General features: G+C 41.6%; 1 protein-coding gene across 2 annotated transcripts in view; it reads left to right on the top strand.

The window, feature by feature from the left end:
- The window catches only part of LOC126469670 (ER degradation-enhancing alpha-mannosidase-like protein 1), a 201,057-nt gene that overhangs the window by 113,468 nt on the left and 62,183 nt on the right, over positions 1–25,406 (top strand). For both annotated transcript variants that reach the window (XM_050096819.1, XM_050096820.1), the window contains exon 5: positions 15,237–15,411. In XM_050096819.1, the coding sequence (XP_049952776.1) occupies positions 15,237–15,411 (175 nt within the window). The remainder of the gene's footprint in view (positions 1–15,236; positions 15,412–25,406) is intronic.

Genomic DNA, 25,406 nt, shown 5'->3' with positions numbered 1-25,406 from the left:
AATTGCATGGATCTGTCTTATGGACTTCTTAAAAATGGAATGACTTGCACTATTTTTCAGTCATTAGGTACCTTTTGTTGCTCAAGCGGTCTACAATAAATTACTGCTAGAAGGGCAGCAAGTTCTTTCACATAATCTTTATAGAATCTTATAGGTATTTCATCTGGTCCTGAAGCCTTTCCATTACTAAGCGATTGTAGCTACTTTTCAATTCTACGATTGATTATCTCAGTACATGCCATTTCAATATTCGCATGACAATTGAAATGAGGGATTGTGTTAAGATCGTCTCTGGTGAAACAACTTCGGAAGACCGAATCTTATCTTCAGTTTTGGTGCTGGTGTGGTCACTGGGAGAATGAATAGATGATTTTGACCCACTTACTGATTTTACATACGACCAAAATCTCTTGCGGTTTTTACTCAGGTCATTTGACAACATCTTACTTTCGAAATCATTGAACGCTTCTCTCATTGCTCTCCTTACGCTCATTTTCGCTTCGTTTTGCTTTTGTTTGTCAGCTAGGTTTTTACTTCTCCTGACTCAGAGATGAAGTGCTCTTTGTTTACGTAGCATTTTTCTAACACAGATATTAAACCATGGTGGGTCTTTCCCATCTCTTAAAACCTTACTCAGAACATACTTGTCTTGAGCATATTGAACAATGCATTTTAATTTTTTCCATTTGTTCTCCACATCTTCGTCCTCATCACCAGATATCTGATGCTGACTGCTGAGATCTTCTGAAATTTTTATCCTGTCACCCTTGCTGAGCAAATATGTCTTCCCACCTTTCTTAATATTCCTTGTAGGACCTGCCGTCATAGATGCTGTCACAGCCTTATGATCACCGATACCTTCCTCTACGACAACTGATTTGATAAGTTCAGGCTGTCTGTTGTCAGGAGGTCTAAGACGTTACCCTCATGAGTTGGTTCTCTAACTATCTGTTCAAGGTAATTTTCAGACAATACAAGACATCCAGAACAATGCCACAAGATTCCCTGTCTCTGGCACCAGCTTTGATGGCATAACACTCCCATTCTATACCTGGCAAGTTGAAGTCACCCCCTATTACAACGGCATGACCAAGAAAATTACTAATGATATTCTGCAAGATCTGTCTGAATAGCTCTACAGCTTGAGATCCTGACCCAGGTTGTCTATAAAAGCATCTGGTCACCATTTTTGACCGTTCTTTGATACTCAGTTTCACCCAGATTAATTCTCATTCGGAATCCGTGATGCCCTTGCTAGATTTTATTGAATTTTTTACTGCAATAAACACGCCACCACCATTGACGACTAACCTACCTTTACAATAAACATTCCAGTCTGAACTTAGGATTTCGTTGTCATTGATGTCTGGCTTCAACCAGCTTTCTGTTCCCAATACTGTCTGTGCATTATAACCTTCAACAATTGATACTAATTCTGGGGCATTCCCTTGGATGCTCCTGTAGTTTACTAAAATCATATTAATCTTTTCTATCTCTGATCTGCGAGGACCAAGATTCTCTGAGGTTGCTGTGGCTGATTTAACGGGCAGACCGTGTTTGCTCCCGAGGGAGGGGTCCTCTAACCTAAGAAACCCTCATGTGCACACCACACATACTCCGCTGCCCTAGTATCGGCCTCCTGTGTGTAGTGCCTGCCTGACCTATTAAGGGGCTGCACCCGATAGTGGAGGTCGAGAAATTCACATCCGATACCGTCGCAGAACTGTCTGAGCTTCTGATTTAGACCTTCCACTCTGCTCCAAACCAGAGGACAACGATCAACCCTGAGTATGTTGCTACAAATAGACAGCTTAGCCTGCATCCTGCATGCATTGCTAATTGTCTTCTCCAAATCAGCCAGCCGCCAAAAGGAGCCAAGGATGGCCTCGGAACCCAAGTGGTAGGCGTCATTCGTACCGACATGTGCCACTACATGCAGCTGGTTGCACACAGTGCGCTCAACAGCTGCTGGCAGAGCCTCCACATCACGGATGAGACCTCCCGGCAGACGTACCAAAGGCACACTGGAGTTCTTTCTCATTTTGCTGCTATCTCCTTTAGGGGCTCCATCACCTGCCTAACATTGAAGCTCCCAATGACTAGCATACCCACCCTCTGTACTTGTCTGGACTGGGCAGGAAAATCGACTGCTGACCGAACAGGACAGGCATCCTGTGGTGGCTCAGAGTTGTCATCAACACTGTGAAGCACCTTGTACCTGTTGCTAAGATGTAGGAAGCCAGCCACACGGCCTGCTCCCTCTTTTGCCTTCACCCGGTGACACGCGAACCCACCACTGTCTGCCACCCACTCTGGAGTAAGGACGGACCAGTTAGATGTTGCGTATCGTAAGTCACAGTGATGTCTGGGCCACCAGTTTGTCACAGGTCTCGTCGCTGGCTCCCCGATGTCACCACAACTTCGAGCATTAGCTAGAAGCTTGTCGACGGTAGCCAATGCAGCTTCCAGCTGTTTACGGACAGTAGGCAACTCTTCTTGTGTCTGCTCACAACAAGCACAGTCCCTAGTCATATCGTACTGTGTATAAAATAGATATGAGGTCAAATCACCCTACTGAGTTTGAAAATATACCAAAGGAGAATAAAGTAACACTAAAAGCTGGTGTGCAGATTTCTCACTGAACTCTGAGACTGCAAGCTATTAAACAGAAATAAATTTCTCTACATGGAAAATTTACACTAGGAAGCTGCCCTACGCAACGATATTCACAAGACTTATGTAAAAACTAAGATTAATTTGCTAACCACTAGTCCACACAGTAAAATACACATGTACAGTTCACTTCTTTGCAGAAGCACGTGAACAAAAACAAAGACTAAATTAATTTACAGTCTATCACACAAGTGCTGCTGCTGCTCTGCTGGGTGTCCTCTTGGGTCAGCGGTGCCCAGATAAAATCGTAATGTGTGTGCACAGCTTACCAGAGGTCCAAAATACTGCATCCATGTCTAAAGCCTGCTTGATACTTTCCTCTGTTAAAGACACATGATTATTGTGTTGATCATAATAACTTTAGTGAACATGCTGTACATTACAGAGAAGAGGCTCATTAACCAATAGTTTGTCCGACTACTTTCCTGTGAAGGTTAATAGTTATTTGCAATGCAATCAGCATTGAGAATTGTCTTATTTTGAACCTCAGTTAGCTTTGCACACCTCATCTACACTTACTTCTGGACTCCCATTAATTTTATTATTGTGTATCTTTTTTTCTGATTCATCACTTGAACTATACAAACATTTAAAGTAGGTTAGAAATGCTGGTATGTTTTTTGTTTTCGTTCTTTTGTTAGCAAGGCAGATGGAACATCTACCTAATGCACTTCCATTTTCTTCATATTCCATATTGTTTTCTATTTTTACTCTTTGTTAAAAGTTTGTTGTTTCTGCTGAAGTCCTCTGGAACACATTTCCAAATAGTTTTACTCAATTAAACGTATTTCCTCATGTGCCTATTATTGTTTCTCTGAACTCTCTCCTACTTGTTAAAATTTGTCTCATTCTTTTTTAGATTTTCTTTTGTTTTCTTTGAGTCTGCAATCTATTTTATTGTTTGCAAAAATACTTTTAGTTAATAATTGCTTCATTCATCATCTGTGTCTGTGTAATCTGTGTTTTGTCAGATACATTACTTTTTCTATATGTCAGACTTCCGCCCTGCTGAGTCCATTTCTTTATAGTTTTTTACTTTATCATGTGTAGCTATTCAAAACTGGTTTAGGGGCATCACATACTTTGCAGTTTCTTTCATTATATAAAAAAGGTTGTAATTTCATTTTTAGTTCCATCTGTCAAATAAGTTTTCCTTTTTGATTTCGTCTGGAAAATTTTGCTAAGTATTATGATTGTGTGGTTCTCAGAAAATTCTAGTAACATACAACTTCTGTTATTTCTGGTTTAAAGTCCCACATTATTTTCTTATAGTGGAACTTGTTTGTCATGTATCACGTTCTGTTAACTCTGAGATCTTTACCTCATCAGACTGTGACCACATTGATCCACAGGTTTGAATGATTTCTGTGGCACATCTTTTGTTGATATTTAAAGTTTGCTTGCTATCCTGCCAAAGATGTACATTCATCTTCTTGTTTATAGTCTAGCATCCTCTTGAATTTTCTTCCTGCTGTGTTTCATTGCAGTAAAGTACATGACTTTATTGTTATGTACCCTATAACTCTACTACATCTAAAGGTCTGTGCAGACGTGGATATCCTTGTATATAGCTAAGAATAAACACAGTAATTGTTTCCTTGCAGATAAAATCATGTGCAGATGCTGATGTGCATAGGTTATCTGCAGATATCCACAATAATAATTGATATATTATGAAAGTAAATAATGATCAGTAAAGTGCCCACCTAAACTTCTAAAATGCACGACAGTAATATTATTCTAGAACAGGCTGTTCCAGCTCGTGGAGCATTGTCACTCTCTTTGAACAGTCAAATGTGCAGGAATACCTTGGAGCATCGTCGCTTGCAGTGAACAGTCAAACTTGGCCAGCACAATGGCACCTTGTGATTTGTCATCCACACCCTACATGATCGCCAACCTCATACTCAGAGTATCCCCCATCACACAGGCTCCAAGCTGCTACAGTGAGTGGTACACTGTATAGGTTCTATTGTGCAATGCCCTGGAGAAGAATGTAGTGCATTACTAACATCTGCAAGGGATAAAGATGATAACAAGTTGTCCATCCCAGTTTTCCACATTTTTAAGTGTACTTTCTGTTTCCATCCTATAAGCATACGCTTCACATCTAAATTATTTCTCTTTCTTTTGCAGTAACAGAGCTCAGTTACACACTTTCAAAAAGCAACCACTTCTTGATAAGTAGGCTCTTGTAAAAAAAAAAACATTTATTTGGAATTTTTATTTCATAATCTCACCCTCTGTGGGGTGACTGTAAACACCCAGTCCATGAAGGGAGCACCTGTGTTCCACCATCTTTGTGTGTAAATTGTTGTGATCGTCCTGTCCGTACTAGCCAGACTGCATGAATAACAAGAAAGTAAAGAAAGTCAGAGAGTACAAGCCCCTGGATCGCCTATCTTATGGTGAGGCTCACCAGAAATATGACTGGCTCCACCCAGTGTAGATTTCTTCAGATTTTGCCTCATTGAAATCCTTTCCCCCTCCTCCCATTTCCTTACCCCCAGCTCCATCCCCCTCTCCCTCCTCCTCCCCGTCCCCTGCAGTTCCCATGCCCTGCTCTCCGGTTGTAGCTCCCCCTCCTGGCCAAAGGAGTGCCCCCCCCCCCTTTCTTCAGTACCCACTGGTGGTGGCATTCCCCCTTGGACCCTTCTCCCCCTGCGTCTCCCAGGCTGGAAGTATAGTATCACAACTCATCCATGAAATGCACCATTTGTGCACCTGAGAGTTGCTCACTCTCTTTCGGCCGTGGATCTTGCAGAAGCCTGCTCTCCCTCTGTTCCTTGCCCTCCTCGTCCTCCGAAAGAGGAGAAGAAGAAACATAAGATCCAGGAGAGCCCCCCTCCCTCCTCTGGTGCCCCCCGGGGTTGCCATCTCACTCCTCACAACCTGAGTCTGACATCTTATTTATGGACGTCACCCCATCCTCTTCAGTGACAACCACTGACTGAGTGAAATAACCTCTCCTCGGCTTCTTCATATCTAACCTGGACTCTTACCACATGCTAATCCAGTGGAATTCCAACAGATATTATCGTTAACTACCGAAAATACAAGAAGTTGTTTCCTCTTACTCTGCATTCCGTCGTGCTCTATAAGAAATGCACTTCCGTGATGACACTCCAATGTGTGGTGGTTATTGGGTGTTCTGTCGGAACCATGCCAGCCCCGGAATAGCATCTGGAGGGGTCTTGCACTGGGTTTGCACCATTGTCACTAGTGACTGGATCCCCCTTCAAGACAACCTGGGAGCAATTGTGGTAAGAGCGCAAACGACCCCAACAATCACCTTTTGCAATGTCTACCATCCCCCAGGTAGACCACTCACTTCCTTATGTTGAACTGTCTACCTCAATAAAGCAACTCCCGTCCCATATTTCCTGTTCGGCAATTTCAGTGCACACCAATCCGTATGGGATAGTGCCACTTCAATGGATAGGGGTCTTCTAATTGACCAGCTTATTGCAGACTTTGATTTGTCTCCCCTCAGTGATGGTTCCCCTACCCACTTGAGTGCCACTTGAGGCGCCTTTTCTGCCATTGATCTCACGGTCTCCTCATCTGCACTCGCGGTTTCCCTACATTGGTCATCCCATGATGATCTTTGTGTATTGTATTTTTTATTGGTTCTGTTGTCTACATAGCAGCTTATGCATAAGACATTGGGCAAGTCAAGTTATAAATATACAGGCTGAAAGTCATTTCAAGGCATACATATTTAAGGTTACAATAATACACTTTACACATAAGTATTTATATAACGCATTTCATAAATTTAAATATTCTTCAATGGAGTAAAAGCAGTTATGCTGTAAATATGACTTTAGAGATTTTTCAAATGTATTGACCTCTGTGATAGCTTTTATGTTTTCAGGAAGTTTGTTATAAAGCTTAACTCCCATATGAAAAGTATCTTTTTGGCACAGTGCTGTGCTGATTTGAGTCATATGTAAGTTTCTGTTTTGTCTGGTAAAGTGATCATCTATATCACAGTTTTTTTGCACTCTCCAGTCCTTACCCATCACATTTAATTTAAAGAACAAAAGGGTTTCCATAATGTATACACATGGTAATGGGGGAATACCAGATTTCTTAAACAGGGGTTTACAAGAGTCTCTAGGCTTGCACCCAAACAAGATTCTAATGGCCCTTTTTTGTAGTTTAAAAGTGCTATTAGCTGTTTTAGAGTTTCCCCAGAAGGTGACCCCATATCTAAGACGGGAATGAAAGTACGCATGATATGCATTCAATACTGTTTTCTCACTACAGCATGATTTTAATGAACAAAGAAGGTAACAATGTTTTGCTCAGTTCTGTATTGAGATATTCAATATGCTTATTCCATCTGATGTTACTCTGCAGCCAAAGTCCTAAGAATTTGGTTTCAGTATTGTTACCAACTGGTTCGTCATTTATAGAGACTGATGGGATAAACGTGTCCTTGTTAGGAACATTGTGGAATTTTAGAGCAATGGTTTTGTTACTGTTTATTACAAGCTGATTACTCTGTGCCCAGCTGCTAAGTTGTTTCGTGACCGTGTTTACTGCCTGGTGCAACTGTTCATCGTCGTCTCCTTTTAGTAGAATCGTGGTGTCATCTGCAAATATGACTGTTTTGTGCGCATCAACATTGAAGCTTAGATCATTTATGTACAGAAGAAACAGAAGTGGTCCCATTACTGATCTTTGCTGTTTTTATTTATAGATTTCACAAGTTTGTAATACATAACTTTTTCCAGCACTTTAGAGATGCAGGAGGAAATTATGATGGGTCAGTAGTTATTTACATTGTCTTTATCCCCTTTTTTATATACAGAAATAACTTTTGATGTTTTCAACACTTCGGGGAAAGTGCCTGCCTGAAGTGAGCAGTCACATAAGTGTGTGAGTACTTCAGTTAGGTTTGATGCGCTCTTCTTTAACATTGTTGCAGGTATACCATCAATACCTGCAGATTTTGAATTTTTTAGACCTTTCATTGCTTTAGCTAGTGCATCTTGTGAAACAGAACTGATGTACATTGATCCTCTACATGCACTTATTTTGTATTCATTTGCCTGGGTGCTTTTAAAGTTTGATTGTAACATATTATCAGCAACACCTGTGAAAAAGTTGTTAAATGTGTTGGCTACTTCTAAGGGGTTTGTTACTTTTTTATTTTTATGTGAGTGTTATATTTCTGCAAGATTGTCTGTATTCTCCACATTCCTTTTTTATAACACTCCACATAGCCATTGATTTATTAGCAGAATTATAAATGATTTCATCATTATGCATTATTTTTGCTGCTTTTATTACTTTTCTTAATATTTCGAAGTATTTTTTTATAGTATGCGCATACTTCAGGTGAGGAATTTTTTGAGTTACATATTTCATGAAGTAGTGTTTTCTTCTGACATGAAACCCTTATTCCCTTTGTGATCCAGCTGTTTGTTCTAGAGTTTCCCCATATGGTTAATGTTTTCAGTGGGAATGCAAGTTCAAAGAAATGGGTTAATGTATCGATGAAAGTGTTGAATTTTTCATTTATATCATTCATTTTGTACACTCCTGGCCATTTTTCTTCCTGTAATAAGTTGTTGAAGTAGTTTACATTATGCTGATTATAATTTGATATGCTGTTCTGAAAGACATGTTGTTAATAATACTGCCTTGTACTTTTATGCTTAACATTTGAGCAAGATGGTCACTAAAACCTGCATTGAAAATTTTTATTGAGGTGTTGTGTAAACTCTTCTTGACTAGAAACTCATCAAGAGCTGTTAGGCAAGTTTCTGTTACTCGGGTAGCTGCTTTTACTTCAGCCTTTAAATTGTAGGATGTTGCAAGGTTCAAAATGGTCTCCCTATTTCCACTATTCGTGAGGAAATCAATATTGAAGTCACCACAGATTATCAATTCACAATCCATTTTATTTACTTTATTTAGCAATGACTCCATTTTGTTTAAGAAAAGTTCAAAATTCCCGGATGGTGATTAGTAAACTGTAGCAATAACCAGGTTGAACTGAGTAATTTTTATAGCTGCAGTTTCATAATCCTTTACGACATTTGTCCTAGTTAAGTCAGGTAGTGCAATAAAATCTACATCATCCTTTGTGTAAATTGCTACCCCACCCTGCTTGCTGTTTTTCCTGCAGTAGTAAGCAGCCAAAACAAAATTGAAACTTCCTGGCAGATTAAAACTGTGTGCCCAACCGAGACTCGAACTCGGGACCTTTGCCTTTCGCGGGCAAGTGCTCTACCATTTGAGCTACCGAAGCACGACTCATGCCCGGTCTCACAGCCTTACTTCTGTCAGTATCTCGTCTCCTACCTTCCAAACTTTCATATCAGCGCACACTCCGCTGTGGAGTGAAAATCTCATTCTCAAAACAAAATTGTTTATTTTCGTATTCTGGATTAATTCTGGGTTAAGCCAGTGCTCAGAAATGCATAACACTGAGATATCATTAAGTTCATGTGTTAACAGTACGTTAATTTCATCCATCTTATTACGCAGGGATTGCACATTATGGTGATAAATTTTTAGTACGGGCGTATTCACGATTTGGTAATTGGGAATCATATTTACAGCATCACATACACCTAGTTTAAATTAGGAATGTCAGAAGTGTTGTATTTTCGTTCTTCTTTCTTGTTTATTTTTGTGTCTGTCACCATTTTCCAGTGATTATATTGTTCACCTGCCGCCGCCAGGCAGACGGCCCCCACGTTGGGCATTCCACAGAGCCAGTTGGTCTTTATATACATCTGCTATGCACTGAGATAGCTCTCTCTCAAATTGCATTGATGCGGGCATGCGAGAAGTCCCTGACACTATCCTTCATGCCACTGGCACTGCGATCGCCCTATCCACAGTTCCCCATCATCGTCGACCAGTACTGTGGTGAACCAAGGATGTAGGAGTCGCTGTCCAGGACCGCTGATGGGTGCTACAATGATTTAGACGACACCCTTTACAGACCAACCTTATCACTGTTAAGCGTCTTCGTGCTAAGGCCTGCTACTTTATTAAGCAAAGTAAAAAGGAATGCTGGGAGTGCTATGTTTCCTCCCTGTGGACATATGCCTCTTCATTGCTGGTTTGATGCAAACTCCATAGCCTTCAGGGCTGCCAGCGACAATCAGCTGGATAATGGCTTATCGTACAGGGTGCTCTGCGTGCTGATCCATCGGTCCTTGCAGAACACCATGCAACGCACTTTCCGACAGCATCAGTGCCTTCTTCCTATCCTGCTACCTTTCTCCGGCAGAAAAGACAGAGTTGGAGAATCCCCCCTCTGTTTCAACCCCCACCAAGCTGAAGCCTATAATGAACCCTTCACTGAATTAACGGGAATTTGTGCAGGCTCTTAACTCTTCACATGACGTGGCCCCAGTCCCGGATTCCATCCACAACCAGATGGCCAACACTTAGATGTTACCCAGAGACATCTACTTATGGTCAACAACTGTATTTGACTCATGGGTGCCTTCCCCTTGCTATGATGAGACAGCGTAGTTATCCTCATCCTTAAGCCCGGGAAGAATCCAACATCTCTCGACAGCTACCAACCGATTTGCCTGACCAACATACTTTTTAAACTGCTTGATAAGATCGTCAGCTTCAGATTATGTAGGGTACTCGAATCTCGGTGCCTTTTGCCACCCTACCATTGTGTCTTCTGGGAAGGATGATCTACAACTGACCATTTACTCAGATTGGAAACAGCAATCCAACAGGCTTTTACTAACACCCTCCATGACTGGGGCTTTCAAGGCCCCTTCCCCTTCCTATTTTTATTCACAAGTTTTTATCCACCCCCCCCCCCCCCACCCCCCCACCTCCCTTGGCTCTTCCGAGTTAGAGTTGGCACCTCATTCAGCACTCCTCGGACTCAAAAGAACGGTATCCCACATCTTCTGTGTTACGTGTCGCACTCTTCCTTGGCGCCATCAATGGCCTTGTAACCTCTGTTGGACCTCTGGTTACCCTGGCATTTTATGTCTACAATTTTTTGCATCTTGTGTAGCTCCCACTCGGTAGCATCTACTGAATGCCAGCTGCAAGGTGCTATCTGATGCACCTCTGCGTTGGCCCTTTACAGTGGCTTCCAGTTTTCTCCCTCCAAAATGCAGGTTATACATTTTTGCCTTAGGCCTACAGTACATTCTGATCCAGAACTTTATTTAGGCGACTAGCACACAGATATAGCGCAGTCCCATTTCTTGGGCCGCCTTTTTGAAATAAAGCTGATGTGGCTGCCCCATATTCGCCACCTGAAGACTACATGCATGCAGAAGCTTAATACTCTCTGCCTCCTGCCCCACACATTTTGGGATGCAGACCATGCTACTCTTCTCCATCTGTACCGTGCTTTGGTATTGTCCAGACTGGATTACAGTTGTCAGGTTTATGGCTCGGTGGCTCCTTCCACTCTGAAGCTACTTGACCCTGTTCATCATCACAGGATGCGTCTGCCTATCGGTGCCTTTCACACTAGTGCTGTCAACAGTCTCCTCGCAGAAGGGAGGATTCTTGCTCTAGAAATACAATGGAGCCAACTTCTGATTTCTTACACAGTCACCATTCGAAGATTCCCTGACCATCCCGTGTACCCCATCCTCTTTGCAAACAAGGGATGTCTCCCTCCTGATACCTGTTGTCGGGTGAATTGCCAGTTGTAATATATTTCACTTCCATCTGTCTGGATCTCCATCTCCAATCACTGGAGTGTGCCCCATGTATTTCCTCCCCACCCCTCCCTCCCCACCCCCCACCCCCACCCTCCCTTCTCCTTGGATTCTCCCTCACCACGGATTCGGACTGACCTATTCCAGGGTCCTAAGGTCTCTGGTGCTTGTGTGGTGTTCCGGTGTCTCATATGTTCCATCCTTGAAGAGTTCCAGGGTGCTACCAACTTCTACACTGATGGTTCTAAAACGACAGATCAGCCAGGATACACTTTTACATCTCCTACTGGCGTTGAACACCATTTACTGCTGGGATCATGTAGTGTGTTCACAGCAAAGCAGCTAGCCATTAACAGGGCCCTCCATTTTGTTACTCAGGCCGCCCTCCACAGTGTTTTAATACGTACCAACTCAATGAGCAGCCTGGAGGCTAAAGACTGATGCTACTCTCATTATCCTTTGGTCTCTGCTATCCATGACCTTCACTTTGCCCATTACCGTGCCACCTGCTCAGTTGCCTTTCTCTGGGTCTCAAGTCGTGTGGGCATCCCGGGGAATGAACTGGCTGACCGTTTGGCTTGTGGGACAGGCACTTACCCTCCCATTCCCTTTCACGATTCCAGATGCAGATATGCGGATTCACATCAAATCTCTTTTTGCCCAAAATTAGAGTGACATATGGTGCACTGCTGCTCTCAGTAATAAACTCCACACAATCAAGGAGACTACTGCAGTCTTACAGTCTTCTTTCCACTCCTCTCAAAAGGAGTCCACTGTCCTATGCCATCTACGCATCAGTCTAACTAGGCTCACCCATTGCTTTCTCTTACGTAACAAGCCACCCCCACAATATGGTTGTGGAGCCAGACTGTCAGTATCACGTATATTGGTGGAATGCCCTCTTCTTTTGGCCCTTTGTACTAAGTATAAACTTACAAATCCCTTGTCTTTAATGTTAGCAGATGATTGACGGATGGTTGAACTGGACCTCAATTTACTTTGTAAAAGTGGTTTTTATTTAAAGTTATAATGTTTTGCTTTCCTCCTGGGTCTGGGACCCATGACCACTCCCCTGTGCAAAGAATTCTTCTTTTTATCCCTCTGGTTTTCCAGTTTTTAGATTTGACCCACCCTTTTGTGCAGTAGATATTTTACTCCGTTAACCAGCATGAGATATCGGTTTTCACAGCCTTGTAGGGACCAGATTAGATAATATCAGGTGTGATGTGACTTTCAGCACAGAAAAATTTCATGTTTTAATTTAAATAAAATTAAACAAATAAATAAAAACATAGTTTCCCGTTGACATCATGCCAGCTGTTTTCAACTCTGTCATTTTACTCATTTGGGAAACTTTGGCACAGAAGGTGTAACACAACACAGTTCACTTACCACAGCAGTACTACGAAACTTGCACATTCCCACATATTCTATTCGACATTTGAATAACTTGATGAATGGAGGTTGTACAGTGCGTAGCCAATGCTCTTATTTAAGAGGAGCATAGATTAAATACCCAAGTGGTTATCCTGATTTATAATTTCTGTAATTTTCCTATACCATGTGCAGATTTGCTGGAGTGGTTCCTACAACAAAATAATAGCCCATTTCGTTCCCAATTCGTGCTGATGCTCAGTCACTAATATACGTTAAAATTCTAACCTTCCATTATTTCTGTTATTGTGACCCTGCTGTTCCAAGCAGAATTCACTACATCTTCCATTCTGTACTTGTAGCAAAGTTTCCAGTAGTAAATGGACTAATATTTTTTAGCAATTTTTTATGCATTCTCCTACTTAGAAACTTGAGAAAGATATTGTGTTTGTGATGTATGGTTTATATATATATATTTTCCCCCAAGGTAAGTCTATCCGCTCCCGGGATTGGAATGACTCCTTACCCTCTCCCTTAAAACCTACATCCTTTTTCGTCTTTCCCTCTCCTTCCCCTCTTTCCTGATGAGGCAACAGTTTGTTGCGAAAGCATGAATTTTTTGTGTTTGTGTTTGTTTGTGTGTGTGTATATATATATATATATATATATACACACTCCTGGAAATGGAAAAAAGAACACATTGACACCGGTGTGTCAGACCCACCATACTTGATCCTGACACTGCGAGAGGGCTGTACAAGCAATGATCACACGCACGGCACAGCGGGCACACCAGGAACCGTGGTGTTGGCCGTCGAATGGCGCTAGCTGCGCAGCATTTGTGCACCGCCGCCGTCAGTGTCAGCCAGTTTGCCGTGGCATACGGAGCTCCATCGCAGTCTTTAACACTGGTAGCATGCCGCGACAGCGTGGACGTGAACCGTATGTGCAGTTGACGGACTTTGAGGGAGGGCGTATAGTGGGCATGCGGGAGGCCGGGTGGACGTACCGCCGAATTGCTCAACACGTGGGGCGTGAGGTCTCCACAGTACATCGATGTTGTCGCCAGTAGTCGGCGGAAGGTGCACGTGCCCGTCGACCTGGGACCGGACCGCAGCGACGCACGGATGCACTCCAAGACCGTAGGATATGCACGCCAAGACCGTAGGATCCTACGCAGTGCCGTAGGGGACCGCACCGCCACTTCCCAGCAAATTAGGGACACTGTTGCTCCTGGGGTATCGGTGAGGAGCATTCGCAACCGTCTCCATGAAGCTGGGCTACGGTCCCGCTCACCGTTAGGCCGTCTTCCGCTCACGCCCCAACATCGTGCAGCCCGCCTCCAGTGGTGTCGCGACAGGCGTGAATGGAGGGACGAATGGAGACGTGTCGTCTTCAGCGATGAGAGTCGCTTCTGCCTTGGTGCCAATGATGGTCGTATGCGTGTTTGGCGCCGTGCAGGTGAGCGCCACAATCAGGACTGCATACGACCGAGGCACACAGGGCCAACACCCGGCATCATGGTGTGGGGAGCGATCTCCTACACTGGCCGTACACCACTGGTGATCGTCGAGGGGACACTGAATAGTGCACAGTACATCCAAACCATCATCGAACCCATCGTTCTACCATTCCTAGACCGGCAAGGGAACTTGCTGTTCCAACAGGACAATGCACGTCCGCATGTATCCCGTGCCACCCAACGTGCTCTAGAAGGTGTAAGTCAACTACCCTGGCCAGCAAGATCTCCGGATCTGTCCCCCATTGAGCATGTTTGGGACTGGATGTAGCGTCGTCTCACGCGGTCTGCACGTCCAGCACGAACGCTGGTCCAACTGAGGCGCCAGGTGGAAATGGCATGGCAAGCCGTTCCACAGGACTACATCCAGCATCTCTACGATCGTCTCCATGGGAGAATAGCAGCCTGCATTGCTGCGAAAGGTGGATATACACTGTACTAATGCCGACATTGTGCATGCTCTGTTGCCTGTGTCTATGTGCCTGTGGTTCTGTCAGTGTGATCATGTGATGTATCTGACCCCAGGAATGTGTCAATAAAGTTTCCCCTTCCTGGGACAATGAATTCACGGTGTTCTTATTTCAATTTCCAGGAATATATATATATATATATATAAAAAAAATTGATTGTTGGTGTATATTTGGGTTTCCTAGAGTGATGAATACATTTTTTTGCGCAACATTTCAATGACTTACCATGCCGAATTTGGGAAGTGCTGTTACCATGCATGAAATTACTTTTCACAGCACTCGAAAAAGATGGTTATGTAATGCATCAAAATATTATGTGCAAAAGTGGAATTCTCATCTTGGCTGGAAGCTCGAAAACATACCGCCAGTTTTGCATATGGTGTTGTTTCTCTCATTTTCAGTTGAGAGATGTAATATGAAACAACATATCAGCTGTGCTTGTTGTCCCCACCCCTAAATTTCACATGCAGTGATTTTAAACTGCATGTTGCCAGATGTGAAACGCTAGTGTCGCACATGCAGGCAACGTGATAGATGCAGAGTCTGGTCGCTGGTTGGGTCATCAGAGTGGGCTCGGTGCTGGGCTGGATTCGTACTACGAGTACCTTCTGAAGTCATTTGTGCTGTTTGGTGATGCCAGTGACTACGCCATGTTTTCAGAGGCCTACAAGAACATTAAACGATATATGCGCAGAGGGTAAGTTGTGTTCCTTTATTATTGTGTGTTCACTAATATATTCTGAGATAAAACACTTGTTCTAATTGGTAGTGTGAAATCTGATGTTGGTATTGTAGTTATATTGTACACTGGATTATTCAGTTTTTGAGTTCAGAAAAATTGAAATACCAAAGGGTTCTCCTGTGTGTTGACTTACATTGCTTTATTATTGACTGACATTGCTTTATTATTGACTTACACACTATGTCAGCTTGGAATGGAATATTACAGTAGTATCTTCAAATATGCAGCAGGCAATAAAAACATAATTACTGAAGTTGTTGGCAACTCTATGATGACCACTGACACATTTTCTATAAAAAAATATCAGATTTTCTAATGCAGTGATGATTCTGTTTAGATTTGTGACCACAGCTTTTGTTTTCATCTTGCTTATAATTGTCTTGATCTGTAAATATGTTTGCTTTATTGTGTACCTCTTGATCAGTTGATTTTTTTGTTGTTATATATAGTTAGTTTCATGTTTGGCAATAATTTGCGTACCTGAAAGCTACCAAGCTGCAACATAGTTTAGAATCTATGCTAAACTCATTGTCACCCTAGAAGTAGATGGGTAACTCAGTTCAAACGCCAGATGAAGTCAAACACATTGTATCTCCAGTAAGGCAGTATCTGGTAATGCATTAAAGTGTTCAAACCAACTTCTGTGTTGTGGACATATTTATTTACTTGCATAAAACTGTAAGCATTTCAAGCTGTATGAGAGCACCCTTCCTATCATTATAGCAAAAAGATAAAAGTGTAAGTTACCAAATGCATGGTATTCTATTTATACACTTTATTCACAAATTTCTTGAATTTTTCTAATTTTGCCATTTCTCTTCAGAGTATATTACAACAAATTTTTGCCCTAACTGTAAATGAAGTTTGTAAAATCTATTTGTAAGGCTTGTTTATGTGTAAGTTACATTGCAGGTAAATGTATAAAATTGATTCGTTAATAATACACTCTTAACAGCAAAATGACGCACCATCAAGGAATTATCCAAATTGGTCAGTAATGTGTAGATGTGATGTATATGTACAGACAAACAAATGATTACCGTTTCAGAAAAAGTGGTTAATTTCTTAGAGAGAAAGAGCTTCACAGACTCAGCTAGTCAATAATGCGTTCATCCACCTCTGGTGCTTTGCAAGCAGTTATTCGGCCTGGCATTGACTTATACAGTTGTTGGATGTCTTCATGGATACCATGCCAAAGTCTGTCCAGTTGGCACGGTAGATCTTCAAAATACTGAGCTGGTTAGACTGTAATGCTCCAAACATTCTCAATTGGCAAAAGATTCAATGACCTTGGTGGCCAAGATAGGGTTTGTTAAGTTTGAAGACAATCCCCGTGTGCGAACGGGAATTATCTTGCTAAAGTGTAAGCCCAAGATGGCTTGCCATGAAGTGCAACAAAACAGGGTGCAAAATATCATCAACATACCACTGTAAGGGTGCTGCAGATGACAACCAAAGAGATCCTACTGTGAAATAAAATGGCACCCAGACCATTGCTCCAGGTTGTCACTCCATGTGCGGGGCTGTGGGCGACAGATTGGTATCCCGCCCTTATCCAGGACATCTCCAGACATGTTTCAATGTGGGACATTATTGACTGGAGTAGAATTGTCTTCAGTGATGAGTCCTGAAACTGAGCCCCAGTGACCAGTGAAGACATGTCTGGAAATGCCTCGGATAGCGGTGGTACACCAACCAGACTGTCGCCCACTAACGGCCCAACAAACAGGAGTGATGGTTTGGGATGCCATTTCTTTTCATAGCAGGACATCTATGGTTGTCATCCGTGGCGGCCTTACAGCACAGAGGTATGTTTATGATATTCCTTGTTCCATTGCCCCTCATGGAAAACCATTTTGGGCTGACATTTCAGCAACATAATGCTCGTGCACACACGGCGGAAGATTTTACAGCTTGCCTTCATGTTTATCCAACTCTACCTTGGCCAGCAACATCATGAGATCTTTCCCCAGTTGAGAACGTATGGAGCATTATGGGCAGTGCCCTCTAACCAGCTCAGGATTTTCATAATCTAATGCATCACTTTGAGAGAATTTGGCATGATATTCCTCAGGACCGAGCGAGGTGGCACAGTGGTTAGCACACTGGACTCGCATTCAGGACGACGACCGTTCAATCCGGCCATCCTGATTTAGGTTTTACGTGATTTCCCTAAATCGCTCTAGGCAAATGCCAAGATAGTTCCTTTGAAAGGGCATGGCCGACTTCCCTCCCCATCTTTCCCTAATCCGATGAGACCGATGACCTCGCAGTTTGGTCTTTTCCCCCAAACAACCCAACCCCCTCTCTATTCCTCAGGAGGACATCCAATAACTTTATCAATCAATACCAAGCCGAATAACTGCTTGCATAAGGGCCAATGGTGGACTAGTGCATTAATGAAGTGCTCAATTTGTGAATCTCTTGCTCGTGAATAAGTCATCAATTTTTCTGAAATGGTACTAATTTGTTTTTCTGTACATGCACATCACAAATATTGATTTCCATCCCATTCAGATAGTTCCTTCACAGTTCAGTTTTTTGCTTACATAGAGGGCTATTCCTAGTTCGCCAGCAGGTTATTTCATCCAAAAGTGAAGAAATTTAAAGGTCTACAATTAAGACAATTAGAACTTGACAGTATGTTAATATTCTGGTAATGACAATCTAATCTGTCATGTTATTATTTAAGGTCTGATAATTGTAGTCATGAGAGAACATCCTGTAGGCTAAAGACAATATAAAAGGTTTGGTGTAAGCTCCAATTATTGGGACATGTATGTCTAAACACCAGCTGTATGTAGTACCTGTTGACTTCCTAAAAGTATGATAACACACTGATGAACTCTAAGATGAGCTTAGTGCACACATTACATTTGCTTGTCATACACTATAGGGACCAACTGAAGTGGTGAAGTGGTTAGTCACTGTCCAGTATCTAGACTTAGATTTTCTCAGTTTCCTTGTGTTGGTTTCCGTCCTACACACACACACACACACACACACACACACACACACAGCTGATTTTTTTCCCCAAACAGAGTTTGTGCTTTGTATCTAATGACCTCATTTTTGCTGAGCCATTAAACTGTTACCTTTCTTCCTTCCACTTTTGGATCCAATATTTATGACTTGTATTCCTCTTATTTAGTTCTTAGCTTTATGAGCATAACATGCACAGTGAATCAATTAGTTGTCATACTGAAAACAGTGCTGATATTATTTTGACTGTTGTGTGTGGAAGTCATATCTTGTGGCACCACTGGCTCTCTTACTGTGACAGCACTTCTTTTGCATGTGGAAATCCAGCTTTACTTCCTTTTTTCTCTTTGGTGAGTGGAGTATCACTTATCATAATACACACATCAAAAAAAGTTTTGCATTACATCAGTTTAAAGAGTTCTGGAACCTGCACAGAAAATTGGAATAGAGGTCAACATAAACATCATTACCACCCTTTGTATTGGTCATGAAAACCACACATTGCATGTTGTACCATCATACAGCGAGACCTTCAGAGGTGCTGGTCCAGATTGTTGTACACATTGGTACTTCTAATACTCAGTAGCACATCATCTTGCATTGATGCACGCCTGTATTTGTCATGGCATACTATCCACAAGTTCAACAAGGCTTTGTTAGTCCAGATTGTTCCACTCCTCGACGGCAATTCTGCGTAGATCCCTCAGAGTGGTTGGTAGGTCACATCGTCCATAAACAGCCGTTTTCAATCTATCGCAGGCTTGTTTTATAGGGTTCATGTCTGAAGAACATGCTGGCCACTCTAGTCTAGCGACGTCATTATCCTGAAGGAAGTCATTAACAAGATGTGCACGATGGGGGCGCGAATTGTCGTCCATGAAGACGAATGCCTCACCAATATGCTGCCGATATGATTGCACTATCGGTTGGAGGATGGCATTCACGTATCGTACAGCCGTTACGCCACCTTCCGTGACCACCAGCGGCGTATGTTGGCCCCACATAATGTCACCCCAAAAAGGCAGGGAACCTCCACCTTGCTGCACTCGCTGGAAAGTATGTCTAAAGCGTTCAGCCTGACCAGGTTTCCTCCAGACACATCTCCGACGATTGTGTGGTTGAAGGCATATGCGACACTCATAGGTGAGGAGAACGTGATGCCAATCCTGAGCAGTCCATTCGGCATGTTGCTGGACCCATCTGTACCTCACTGCATCGTGTCGTGGTTGCAAAGATGGATGTCGGGTATGAAGTTGCGCATCATGCAGCTTATTGCGCACAGTTTGAGTCATAACACGACATCTTGTGGCTGCACAAAAAACATTATTCAACATGGTGGCATTGCTGTCAGGGTTCCTCAGAACCATAATCCGTAGGTAGTGGTCATCCACTGCAGTAGTAGCTCTTGGGCGGCCTGAGTGAAGCACGTCATCAGCAGTTCCTGTCTCTCTCTGTATCTTCTGCATGTCTGAACAACATTGCTTTGGTTCACTCAGACACACCTGGACACTTCCCTTGTTGAGAGCCCTTACTGGCACAAAGTAGCAATTCGAACGTGATCGAACTGCATTATTGACCGTCTAGGTGTGGTTGAAATACAGACAACACGAGCTGTATCTCCTTCCTGGTGGTATGACTGGAACTGATCGGCTGTTGGACACCCTCGATCTAATAGGCACTGCTCATGCATGGTTGTTTACATCTTTGGCCGGGTTTAGTGTCATCTCAGAACAGTCAAAGGGACTGTGTCTGTGATAAAATATCCACAGTCAACGTCTATCTTCAGAAGTTCTGGGTACCGGGGTGAAGCAAAACTTTATTTGATGTGTGTATATTCTGAAAAATTCATGCAGGTTTCGTATGTTATTAAGGGTGTGGGCATGCCTCAGCATAGCCTGACAAAACAGTATTTTGACAGTGCAGTACACTGGTTAGTACCTGAACAGTTTACAGAGTCTCATTGTCTTTGTCTGAAAGGGGAGGTGCGTGAAGTTATATATACACGGAAAGAATGCACAGGCTACCAAATGTGGTAATATTCGCTGTAGAAATCTGCGAAAAGCGAGGTTGAGGACAGAATGCCTAGTGGATGTTAGGTGGACATTAAGGGAAATTCAGTTAAAGAGAGATTATGATTTTTTAGTAGGTGCGCGCGCGCGCACACACACACACACACACACACACACACACACACACACACACACACACACACACGTGTGTGTGTGTGCGCGCGCACCTACTAAAAAATCACTGAAAATACTTATGAATTCTTTCACTGAAAAGTAGTTGCGGAATGACCAGGAAGTTTGTTCAGTTTTGAGACAACTACATCACATTCCAATGACTAAAGTGCCTGACTTTTATTCCAATTTGGTAATGAGAGAAAGAGAGCCGAATGGTGTTTTATCTAAATTTAGCAACGAGATACAAAGGGTTAAACGAGTAACTCCGCGGCGCGCGGGGTTACTCATTTAACCCTTTGTATCTCGTTGCTAAATTTAGATAAAACACCATTCGGCTCTCTTTCTCTCATTACCAAATTGGAATAAAAGTCAGGCACTTTAGTCATTGGAATGTGATGTAGTTGTCTCAAAACTGAACAAACTTCCTGGTCATTCCGCAACCACTTTTCAGTGAAAGAATTCATAAGTATTTTCAGTGATTGTTTCCCGTTAGAAAGAGGAAACTGCACATAGAAACATATAACCGTGATTCAGAGTTTTTCGTGTATGGAAACAAATACAGAATAATATGTAACAAAGTATTTAAATAGCGAAACAAATGGCAAACGATAAATTCATCTTAAGTGCTATAAATAAATCAAAATCTGTATGATGGATTGTCAAGACTGAAATAGGTGCTGAAAAGCAACACATTTTAACCCTAAATTAAAAATTGATGAGAAACTGTTATAAGTTTGAGACAGATTTGTGAAGAATTCATCTTGTACTTCACAATTTCTAGCAAAATTGATAATTTCTCTCCTCGTCAAGTAAATCCCAATAATGCAACCCGGATGTGGAGAGTTTAAATTCACTCATGTATTCTCTGATAAAGTGGCTAGCATTATAAAATCCTTATAAAAATCTTAAATTTGTGGACTGGGATGAAGTTCCAGCAAAAATGATAAAAAGAGGATGCTACAATATTTGCACCCCAACTCTGCCATGTAATAAATCAATCATTTGATAAGGGCTGCATTCCCATCTGTCTGAAATATGCAGAAGTTTGATGTATCTGTGGAAAAGGAGACAGAATGAGGTGGGAAATTTCTGTCCAGTATTAACATTATCATTTCTTTCTGAAATATTTGAGTAAACAGTGCGTAATCAATTAGAAAAATAATACAGAAAAAAACATTATTTTTAATAACCAGTATGTGTGTGTGTGTGTGTGTGTGTGTGTGTGTGTGTATGTATGTAGGAAGGGGCAAAGTACTGTTCTCGCTGTTAATGAACTAATCACTAAAGTAAGCAAATGCCTCGCTAACACTGGATATGCGTTACTTAATGCATACGCAGTGTATTTTGTGACATCACTGATACCATAAACCATAAGCTGTTGTTTCTCAAAAGGCTGCTTATGGCTTATAGAGAATCTATCTCAGAAACAGAGTCTTATTATACAACAAAAATGTGAGAAATCCTGTTGTAGTCGAAAGGAATTTCAAGCAGGTGTGCCCCAGTGATTCATACTAGAAGAGTTACTGTTACTTTATTACGTAAACATGTCATTAAAGGTAACTTCAGAAACGGTCTTGTATGCAGATGACTCAAAAGCAATACTTTGCTGTAAAAGCAATGAAGAACTATCACAGAATACAAAACAACCTCTTCAAGTACTTGCAAATTGAATAAAGAATAATGCTATGAAACTGAACCTTACAGAAACACCAATCATACATTTCAGGGGGGAATGTTGGATATATATCACAGTTAAATTATGAGGGGAGAGGGCTGATTGCTGTAGACTCCGTTAAATTTCTTGGAGTTACTGTAAACAAAAACTTGCATTGGACTGATCACATGGATTGCTTAGTGAAGTGATTAAACAGTTTTGTTCATGCATTGGATGTTTTAAATAAAATAACTGACTTAATTGTTAAGAACATTGTTTATCGTGCATATTTTATATCAGTTGTAGGATATGGCATAATTGTTTCGGGCTCTGAAAAAGCAAGCCTTCACAGCATGTTCAAGCTACAGAAAAAAATCATCAGAGCTATGATGGAAACAAACAATAGGCAATTGTGTAGACATTTTTTCATAAAACTTCACTTAGTGGCAATTCCTTCTATATTTGTATATTAAATACTCCTCTTTGAACAAAAAAAACCACATATTTTTGAAGGAAAATCTCTTACACATGTTTACAAAACAAGGCCTAGATCAAATTACACATTACCTTGTCATAGACTTAGCTTATTTGAAAATGTCCCATATTACATGGCTTTGAAGCTTAGCAATAAAATACAGTCATTGTTTAAGGAGTGGAAGCTAGAAACCACAGAAGCAAACATTGAAATATATTTAAAAAGCAAATATTATTAAGTGTGGAAGATTTTATAAATGAGGGCAAGTAGGAAATATGATTCCTCTCATCTGTACGTATGATCTTTGTGTGTGTGTGTGTGTGTGTGTGTGTGTGTGTGTGTGTGTGTGTGTGTCTGTCCATGTCCTTTTAATGGAGGTATGTTCTTTTTATATACACCCATATTTATAAACTATAGAAACAAACACTACAAATACTTAAAAAGAAAATGTTATAACACTGTGGAAAAATTTAAGAAAGAGGATGAAGTATAACACCTATTTAACTTTTTATGTTGTAGCATGCTGGCATGTGTGTGCTTATCTTTTTACATGTGTTTATGTTGTTTTTATGTATACTTATGTAGCCATACAACTGTAATCGTTGATGAGTCACTACGTGTCATGTGACAATGAAGATTCTATTATGGCAGCCATCACACTAAGAGTAAAATAGTCTCCAAAACATTTTCTTTATACAAAATCAGAAGAGAGTGTGGGATGAAGGGTTAAGTGGGGGCAGAGGGTTGTTCGTATGTTTACATTTAATTAGGTGCTCTTTCTTTGGTTCTATAACACAGCTCTACAAAATAATTTTTTTTTTTTCGTTGCCAGGGAAGTTTGAACGAAAATGGGATATTGTTATGATACTCATTCCGAGTATATTTGTACTTATTCCAAATTGGCTCTGGTTTTTGAGATATAGGTTATTTGTGGAAATGAGAGTTTCATGTGGATAATATCGACTGCAGGGTCCATATATGGTGTAATGTATTTGCTACCTGTTTTTTAATTAGTGATATTGTACCATATCTTTATTAAACAATTGTGCTCAGGGAGTGCATCTGTGTGGTTGAGGATTACATCATGCAAACATCACACTGTCAGCATGTGTTCAGTCCTGTTGTGCGGTGCGTGTGTTGAAGATATTGAGGGTTGTGCAGATTTGAATTCGGCGGTACTCGACATTCATTTGTTGGCCGAGGTAATCCCCGCAACAGCCGATAGGTAGCGTTCAGTGTAAACAAGAAAAATGGCGATGGTCGAAAGTCACACACATGTGCAGTGCAGCTTCAAGGAGATAGAACCTTTTCATCGTGACGTAGCAAATAAGAGGTGAGTATTCATTTCACACAAAAAAATTAATGATGTTTGTTGGATGTGATTGACATGCAAATAAGTTCTGCATAATATGTAGTATTTGTGCAATTTTGTTTTAGGAAAACGTGAGTTCTTCACGCCGTCTTTGCGTGAACCATCCAGATGAGTTCTGCTACATTTGTGGTGAATACGTTCTTCAAAAGAATAGGAAGAATATCACTCCTTTTGTGAAGGAAGCGTATCTGGCATATTTCGGAATTAAACTTGGAGATCAAGACAAGGCGTGGGCACCCCATAAAGTTTGTAAATGCTGTGTGGAGTGCTTACGGCAGTGGACAAAACGAAAAAGGAAAAGCTTAAACTTCGGAGTGCCTATGGTATGGCGAGAGCAGAAGAACCATACAGATGATTGCTATTTTTGCATTGTTAATGTGAAAGGTTTTAATAGGTTCAAAAAACGAAAGTGGGAATATCCTGATTTGGAGTCAGCAAGAAGACTGGTGGTGCACAGCAACAACGTTCCTGTACCAACCTTCACAACATTACCCACGCTAACATCATCAGATGATGATGTGCACGGCGAGGAATGTACAAGTAGTGGTTCGGAATACGAAGGACGTGAGACACAACCCCAGCAGTTCGACCAGAAGGAGCTCAGTGACTTGATACGAGAACTCAATCTTTCAAAGCAAGCATCAGAACTCTTAGCATCCAGGCTTAAGGAAAAGAACTGTCTTCATCCAAGTGTTAAAATAACAGCTTACCGGACGAGAGAAGAAAACCTTCTTCCATACTTCAACCAAGAAGAGGTTATAGTGTATTGCAGCAATATACCTGGACTTTTACTTGAATTGGGGCTGCCGGAATATAGACCAGAGGACTGGCGTCTCTTCATAGACAGTTCCACTAGAAGTTTAAAATGTGTTCTCCTACACAATGGCAATCGTTACGCATCTATTCCAATTGCCCACTCAACAAAACTTTGTGAAGCATATGCTAACATCAAGATGGTTCTGCAGAAAATTCAGTATATGCAGCACCAGTGGTTGATTTGTGTTGATTTGAAAATGGTGAACTTCTTGCTTGGACAACAAAGTGGATACACAAAGCACCCATGTTTTATCTGCATGTGGGATAGTAGGGCAAAGCACGAACATTGGAAGCAGAAAACATGGCCTCCAAGGGAACATATGGCTGTTGGTGAAGCAAACATCATTAATGAACCTCTGGTTAGTAGGGACGAGATTGTTCTTCCACCATTACATATTAAGTTAGGACTAATGAAGCAATTCACCAAAGCTTTAGACAGAAATGGTAATTGCTTCACATACATCTGCA

Source organism: Schistocerca serialis, chromosome 3, assembly GCF_023864345.2.
Source record: "Schistocerca serialis cubense isolate TAMUIC-IGC-003099 chromosome 3, iqSchSeri2.2, whole genome shotgun sequence".
NCBI classification, from domain to species: domain Eukaryota; kingdom Metazoa; phylum Arthropoda; class Insecta; order Orthoptera; family Acrididae; genus Schistocerca; species Schistocerca serialis.
The sequence above is the reverse complement of the archived record's forward strand: the minus strand, read 5'-3'. Positions and strand labels throughout refer to the sequence as shown.